At 45.2% G+C, this 8,896-nt stretch overlaps 1 protein-coding gene across 1 annotated transcript; it reads left to right on the top strand.

The window, feature by feature from the left end:
• Positions 1-523: 523 nt before the first annotated feature.
• LOC117212050 lies at positions 524-2,437 on the top strand. The gene has a single exon (XM_033456510.1). It carries the CDS (start codon positions 524-526, stop codon positions 2,435-2,437), a length of 1,914 nt encoding a protein of 637 aa, XP_033312401.1.
• Positions 2,438-8,896: the final 6,459 nt, after the last annotated feature.

The raw sequence follows: 8,896 nt of genomic DNA on the forward strand, positions 1-8,896 counted from the left end.
GCTGGGCGAGCCTCAACCCTTAAAAACACTTGGGGTCTTCTGGAAGTCCTCCGATGATTCACTCATTTATTCGGTTGACGCCAAGGCAGACATTCCCCGCGTTACGAAGCGATCGATCAGCTCCGTAATCGCTCGAATCTACGATCCTCTGGGGCTGCTCGCGCCAGTGATCGTCCGCGCGAAAATCCTGCTTCAGCGAGTCTGGGCAGTGAAAGTCAAGTGGGACGAATCTCTTCCATCAGATCTCCATTCAGAGTGGGACAGGTATTATTCTCAATTGCCACTCTTGAACAATATTACATTCCCACGCAAGGCGATCATTGACTCCGCAACTGAGATCGAAATGCACGGCTTTTGCGACGCCAGCGAGAAGGCCTACGGCGCATGCGTCTATCTCCGAACCGTTAATCCGGACGGCCGCGTACGGACCCAGCTGCTAACCGCGAAGTCAAAAGTAGCCCCGCTAAAATCCCAAACCATTCCGCGGCTCGAGCTGAGCGGAGCCTTCCTTCTTACGTCCCTGATGGCTATCATACATCAAGCCTTATCACACAGCATCACTCGTATGGTCTATTGGACCGACTCCGCCATCGTTCTCCACTGGCTAACCACGTCACCCCACACACTCAAGACGTTTGTCGCCAACAGGGTCTCCGAGATCCAAAGAAAAACCAGCATCGGCAGTTGGCGTCATGTCCTCACCCACGACAATCCCGCGGATCTAATATCGCGAGGCCAAACACCCGAAGAATTTCTCCGCCCGACCATTTGGCAGCACGGTCCAGAATGGCTCCAACAATCGGAAGATTCCTGGCCGACCTGGACCCCAATACCACAAACGGAGTTGTTAGAACAAAAAACGGCAACTTGTCTATCCGCGGCTCCCGCCGATTGCAGCCTGTTGGAACGGTACTCCTCCTGGCCTAAGCTAATTCGGATCGTCGCTCGTTGCCTCCGTTGGAGGCAGAAACAGAACCGAATGACACCCTTGACCGCAACGGAATTACACATCGCTCACGACAAATTAATCATACTATTACAAGGCATCCATTTCCCCGAGGAAATCCGTACGCTCCGAATGAACCGGAACGCAGCGTTAACAAGGAAACTCACGCGACTCAATCCTTTCATTGACCAGAAAGGAATCCTGCGAGTCGGGGGTCGACTCAGGCATTCGTCGATGACTTTCGGTCAAAAACACCCAATACTGCTACCCAAAGCATCCGTCACAGCTCGGATTATCGAGCATACACACCAGATTCACCTGCACTCCGGGACACAGGATACGTTGTACGCTGTCAGACAACGATATTGGCCCGTCGACGGCCGAAGTCAAGTCTGGCGCACGATCAAGAACTGCGTCCGCTGCTGCCGCGCCCATCCACCGTCAGTAGAATACATAATGGGTGATTTGCCGGAAGCGCGAGTGACAGAGTCTCGACCATTCGCGAATGTCGGCGTGGACTATTGTGGACCCTTCTACATAAAGGAGACAAGAGATCGTAACCGCCGACAGGTCAAGGTGTACGTTGCGATCTTCGTATGCCTAGCCGTGAAGGCGGTACACATCGAGCTCGTTGGCGATCTCACGAGCGAAACCTTTATCGCCGCTCTTCGTAGATTCATCGCTCGGCGAGGGTTTTGCTCGACAATCCATTCGGACAATGGTACAAATTTCGTCGGGGCAAAGAACGACTTACGGGAACTGTATGACCTTCTACACTCGGACGATCACCACTCAAAAGTACAAGCATTCCTCGCAGACAAACACATAGAATGGCGCTTCATACCCCCTCAGTCTCCACACTTCGGGGGACTATGGGAGGCAGCGGTGAAATCCTTTAAGCATCACTTCAGACGCGTCGCAGGTCATGAATTGCTCACTTTCGAGCAATTCAATATACTGATCATAGAGATCGAAGCCGTCCTCAACTCCCGACCATTAACACCCATATCCACGGATCCCAAGGATCTCCTCGTTCTCACTCCTGGTCACTTCCTCATCGGTGAATCACTAATGAGTGTGCGTGAGCGAGATTTCAGGGACACTCCCTCCAACCGACTCTCCAGATGGCAGCATATCCAAAAGATGAAACAGCATTTTTGGAAACGCTGGCACAAGGAGTACCTCAACCAATTAAACAACCGCAGCAAATGGACCAAGGGTGGACATAACATACACGAAGGCGCAATCGTCCTGCTCAGGGAAGACAACGTTCCCTCGATGTGCTGGCCCTTGGGACGGGTAGTCAAGGTCCATCCCGGAGCCGATGGCGTAATCCGAACAGCGACTGTGCAGACTTCATCGAACCTCCTGGACCGCGGCGTCAAGCGGCTGGTCCCCCTGCCATTCCAATCAGATCCAGAAGCGCCCGGACAATCGCTGACCTCGAAGGAGGCAGAGCACACCCCCATCGAACCCACAGGCAGAATTTGATCGGTGCCCTCTCAACGGGGGGAGGATGTTGCGTCGCATGGAGCAGCGGAACCCCAGCCAACGCTACCTGGCGGCCAGCGGCCCACCTACCTGCTTCCAGACCCCCAATAAACTCAATGACCGGCCATAAAACGTCACCTTCTAGCTAAATTGTTTCCAGATGTGTGTCGAGCAATCTAGTTGTCTAGAAGCATTTCGGTTTATGTCCGGATTAGCAAAATCCTTGAGTTTGTTATGCTATTAAAAAAGGCTCGGAAAAGGCAGGTAGTCACCGAACGAGAAAACCCAACACATAAACATAGGATAGAAACGACTGGTTTTCCCCAGCAATAAAATCACCCCGGACACTGGTGAGAAATCCCTCATGTCCTGCTTCTTTAGCGGGGTCACGACCAATCGGCATCAAGCTTTCCTTCGGGGAAAACTAAGAGGGAGTCAGTCAGCAGTCGGTCAGTGAGTCAGTCAGGCAGCCAGTCAGTCAGTCAGCAACCTCGGGAAGTCTCAGTTCGCAGCAACGATTCGCGCTTACGCTCTCGCCCTCTCATCCCCTGATCTTACGTTCTAACCGAGTCCAACCGTATCCCGGTTGCTGTTAATTCACCACTCAGTGTATACACAGTGTCTTAATAAAACACAACTGAAAACCCGTTACAGCAGTGTGCACTTCAATTAACCACCTCTATTAGCCTAAACGCAATAGGGGATCGATCATCTCGCGGCGTCGATTGAACAATCGTAACAGGAATTTACGACTCCTGTTGATGCGCTTCTACACGATCGTGTCTCCCCGCGAGTGAAAGAACACTTTTTTGTTAAAACGTAGAATATTCACCAAGCGTAAAGACACTATGTAACTCGCTACTGAGACATCACGAGAGAGAATGACTTTCCGTCAGGGTGATGCTGCAGAGGAAAACTGTGATGGGGTGTGTCTAAGGACACGAGGTCATCGGATTCGTCGAGAAAAGCCCTTGTTCGGAAAGTGAGGGAAATTGACGTTGCTGTCAATTGGTCAATTTCCATGTTGGTATCGAGAAAAGGATGCTAGCCGCCCTCGAGGGAAGGTTGCTAGTGGGAAGCGTCGTTCGTGAAAAAAATACATTTCCCCTATCTTCACGTAGTTGGGACAAAAACTGTTTGTCTGTTTGAAGGACTTTAGTAAACTAAATCTTAAAATTTATAACGGGTTCTCAAGCTTGCTGAACATGTACTGTGGAGATGCATCGACATCTGGTAATCATTTTAGCCGGAGAATAGGGTCTGCGTGTGGCGAGCCACGGGACAGAAACCGTTGGAATGTTTACTGTCGAGTGCCGCTACAATTATTTCTTTTAAGGAGAGCTATAGAATTTCTCTATACCTCTGTTAGAGAAAGCGTTCATCCCTTGACCGCGGCTACATTCGGCGACTGATTGTCGCCTCGAGCCCAAATTCATTATCACAAATCTCGAACAAATACAATCGGATTGAATAACGACAATTGCTTAATTGCGGCTATAGTAGAATCTAGATTAATGTGTTAAGGGGTTTTCCCAAATTCCAAAGGGAAGGCTTCGGTGTCCTTTTATCTCCGACATATACATATAAATGTGATATAAATTATATCGTGTTTGGCCTCATTTTAATCAGAAAAATCTCACAAAAAAGTCAGTAAAAATTTAATTAAAAAAAATTAAACATAAGGTTTAACCATTGACTGATGGATAATTAGTATTCTTTCATGGACGATTGAATTCGGATCATTTTACACTACTCAACCGTCGAACTTAGTGGCGTGTTAAAGGGAACGCTAGGGCCCTGTAGGTTGATTTCCCCCCAGTAACGGGAATGACGACCGATTAATTGCGATCAATCATACAGAAAATATAACGAATTGATTATAAAAATAGTATGCTAATAAATAATTGATATTGTTTTACGAAAAGAATAACTGTTAGCATTTTATGCAAGCGTTGGATGAAAAAGGCCGACATTGTTTGACCGATATGTATCTTATTAAGCCGACTCTCACACCTTTTCCTGTTTCGCTTGCGCTGTCTTCTCTAAGTAATTCACTACTGTACAAAACTCTACTGTAATTCATCGCCAAGGAGACACGATTTTCGAACAACTATGAAGACAATACGTGTATGTGACTTTACGTATAAATGTTCGTGAAGATGAACGATGTGCATACGTCCACCTAAATGTATGAAATTTTACTCAGGTGGCTACACCTTTTAGGCCAAACGGTGTTCCATTGAATTCATAGTGAAAACGGGTTGTAGAAAAAACAGCTGGACGTCTCTGTTTCGAAGAAAAGTTGTGCCATTGTAGATTTTGGACTCGTGCTTGAAAGATTATCTCATCAGGTTATTTATATCACATAACTTGTGCTGTTTGGTTGGTTGGTTGGTTGGTTGGTTGGTTGGTTGGTTGGTTGGTTGGTAGACAAGTAATATGAACTTTATGCGCATAATTAATTTATGGTGTTACTGGTTTATTTAATCAACTATGTTATATCCGTTGTTTTCTATGATATCCGTTGCGTTATCATAGAAAGAGACTGGATTTGATTAGGAAAAGAAAACCAAGCTGTTTATGTTTCTTCCATCCAAAATCTTTTACAACGACCAGAACGTACAGCAATTAGTATGGTTTCACCTTCTTTGTCTTTTTAACGTGAAAGTAAATATTCACTTAAACCACGAATGACATAATGGATTAGACGTATGTAATGAATATTCGGTATCGAGTTTGCTATATGTTAACAAATTTATTACATCGTCATCCGTGGAATAAAAATTGGAATAAATATAAATAGCCGTTTTGTGCAAACGGCGGCCATAGAGTGTGGAAAGTAAAAACTACTGCAGGAATCAGTGTGATAGATGCATAGATAATTGGTGCGTTAAATCTATTGTGCAGTTCATGAATTATAGCGCACAGTACTAGTGTATAATGTACATGAAATTACACTTACGTGCTAGACAACAATTTATAAGTAGTACGTGATTCAGCAATAGTCTATTGACTTTCAAACAAGCGTACTTGAATGTATAACGAATAACCACGACATTGACATACGCTGTAATGCTAAAAGTATATTTTTAACACGATGTACATGACCATAAATTATTAAGAAAAGTAGGAAGAATTGGAAAAAATTAAAAAAAGCCAACACCACACGGAGTTCCCAAGCGGTCACCCATCTAAGTACTATCCGTGCCCTACGTTGCTTAACTTTCGTGATCGGACGAGAACGAGTGCTTTTTTAATTTTAATTATAACGTTTATTGCCCAAAGAAGTACATATTTTGTATATAAGGCCTAAAATTCTTACTATATCGAATGCTTTTTCAAGGCAGGCGGCTACTCGTTGCTTTGCATTGAGAGCCCACCAAGCAATTTATTACAGTTATTAATTCGACACAAAGCACAAGTCTAGGTATAATAAGTCTTACGAAATAAATACGCGCGTGTCAACAAACTCCGTATACACGTATGATGCGTCTGTATGATTATGCTGCGATCGCTGAACTCTCTCGGTCGTCATTTCGTTTGTTTATTTATACTAGTCGGGGGACAGTCGGAAAGTTTGAACTCGACTGGTTAACTTTTAACAAGTTACTTATATCACTGTCGGGGGATACTTGTATTATGTAAATTGGGAGCAATATATTGTTCTCCCTTGATCTTTTTGTCGTGAATCGTGTGACTTTTGTGAATTTTACGTCGTCTATTTGCAAGGCTTGTAGGTCTGTGAGTATTTCTGTTTCGGTGTAACTATTGTCTAAACCTTTTAACAAGTATGTATGGTGTTTCTCTGTTTTGGGTGTGTACGTGTAAAAGGTTGTGTTAGCTGAGAGGAGTATTTGTTTTGCTTTGTGGAAATCGGGTAGGTTTCGGAGGTAGAGTGCATGTTTACCTGAGTGTATTCTTTTAATATGGAACTGATTGATGCCCGCTACTTTCTCTATGAGCGTTACGGTGTCCTTGGGGTCTTGTAGGAGTATGTTTATGGGTGGTGGTCTGTTGTCTTTTGTGGTGGGTGGGGTGCTCGTGCGTTCCTCCGCGGAGCATCCGGTGGGGCGTCCGTCCGGTGCTCGGTCCCCCCTTGGCGGTGTTGGAGGCGCCGGGCCTCCTGGGTTGTACGGTGGGGTGCGACGCCCTTGCTGCGCCGATTGTTCCGGTGACGTGGTGGGACCGTGTCTTCCCGTTTTGCCTCGTAATGTTTCGTTTTTCTTTTTTATATGCTCTAGCGTTGATTTCCACGTGGAGTTTGATGGTCCCGGTTGTGGATGAGGCTCTGGTTCAGATTGTAATATACTGAACCTATTTTTTGTTACTATCGCTGGAGGCGAAGTAGCTCTTGTGGGCTTCATGTTTTTGGTTTCGTTAGCCTTTTCTTCTTGGCTGGGGTGATGATCTATAGCTGTGTTTCTTGGGGTGTTTGCTAGACTTTTTGCCCTGGCCACCAGGTTAGGTTGTGGGTTGAGTTTCCGCGTCTTTTGAGCGGGGAGTCTTAAGATACTGTTGAATTCCCTGGCTGTTTTATGTATAATTATTTTTCTCTTGATTGCTTTTTTCATTGGATCTGCGGTGGGTTCCGTTTCGTTGCTCTTGGCTTCATTATCGGTGGCTTTTATTTTTTTGTACAATTTTATTTTGTCTTATCTTATTTTATTTTCTTTTTGTTCTTATTTGTATTTATGGAGATGATGACGATGCAGTATTTTTCACTTTTTTGTCACTATTTTGTCACTTGATCCTTCTACTTTAGTGGATGTTAGTCTACTCCGACGCGCGCTCCGAGGGGTCCGTCCCGCTCGGTGGTCAACAGTCGACGGCTCAACGTGGTATGAGAGTTGGCTGAAGTGAGTAATTTTGTTACTTGCTCTTAATATTCAGGAAAAAAGAAGTGGTCAGTTGACTGTAGACCTCCGAGCAGGACGGACCTCTCAGTACGCGCGTCAAAGTAGACAAACATTCATTAAAGTAGAAGGAATAAGTGAAAAAAAGTGAAAAATATTGCATTGACATCATCTCTATAAATACAAATAAGAATAAAAATAAAATAAAATAAAATAAGACAAAATAAAATTGTATAAAAAGATAGAAGTTACCGATAATGAAGCCAAAAGCAACGAAACGGAACCCACCGTGGACCCGATAAAAAAAGCCATCAAGAGAAAAATAATCACACAAAAAACAGCCAAAAAAATCAAGAATAGTTCAAGACTTTCCGCTCAAAAGACGCGGAAACTCAACCCACAACCAAACCTGGTTGCCAGGACGAAAAGACTAGTAAACATCCTAGGAAACACAGTTATAGATTATCACTCCAGCCAAGAAGAAAAGGCTAAAGAAATGAAAAACATGAAGCCCGTAAGAGCTACCTCGCCTCCAGCAATCATAACAAAAAACAGATTTAGTATACTACAATCTGAACCAGAGTGTTACGCCGGGCGACCCTCTGCCTGGCCCAGGTCACTCACCGCGGGCCAGACGGACACCAGATGTCCGCTCTTCCGTACGGCGTACCCTCGATAGCCTTAAGTATCTTCCATAAATCTCAGGAATTTCCTAGTAGAGGTCCTTCAAACCAAACAAACGTCTGTTTCCGAAGAATTTCTAAAGACTCTTGCCTACCACGGCTTGACAAGGGAAAGTTAGTTTTTCTCACCTATTGTTACGACCGTTCGCGGAGAGACGCGGTCGCGAGGAAAACGCGTCAGCGAGAGGCGTAAATTCTCGCTACGATTCGGTGAATCGACGCCGCGAAGTAGTCGTTCCCCTGTTTCGGTTAAGATAACAGAGGTGGTTGATTGAATATGACACAGTAGTAAGTTATATTTCACCGTTTATTCCACAACTTATAACGAGGATAGTTACACTGGTGCGTGTGTACGAGATGATTGAGTGACTGATCTGCGGGTGTGTCTACCCGCTCGAAGGATGTTGACCGTTCGAAGGATGTGAAATCAGTACCGTCTTGGGAGACGATGATGTGTCGGAGGAAAGCTAAGGATGGGTGTGTCTAGCGCACGGGACCATCGGATTTGTTGGTGCCGATGTTGTTTAGGAGAGTGAGGGAATAGGCTTCGTTTTTAATTGGTTAAACGAAGGGTCTTAACCGCCCTCGAGAGAAATTGGTTAGTGGGAGGAAAGTTGCAGCGTGCGTGAGAAAAACCAACTTTCCTTAGTTAAGCCGTGGTAGACAATAGTCTTTGGAAATTCTTCCGAACCAGATGTTTGTTTTGTTTGAAGGACCTTTCCTAGGAAATCTATGAGATTTATGGAAGGTTCTTGAAACTGTGGAGGATACGCTGCGAGTATCCGAAGACATCTGGTTGCCATATTGCCCGCGGTGTGTGGCCTGGGCTAGGTAGAGTGTTACGCGACGTAACACCTATGCTGCAACTTTCCTCCCACTAACCACTTTCTCTCGAGGGCGGTTAAGACCCTTCGTTTAACCAA

The sequence above is a fragment of the Bombus bifarius genome, unplaced genomic scaffold (genome assembly GCF_011952205.1).
Source record: "Bombus bifarius isolate JDL3187 unplaced genomic scaffold, Bbif_JDL3187 scf7180000008270_frag, whole genome shotgun sequence".
Classification (NCBI taxonomy): domain Eukaryota; kingdom Metazoa; phylum Arthropoda; class Insecta; order Hymenoptera; family Apidae; genus Bombus; species Bombus bifarius.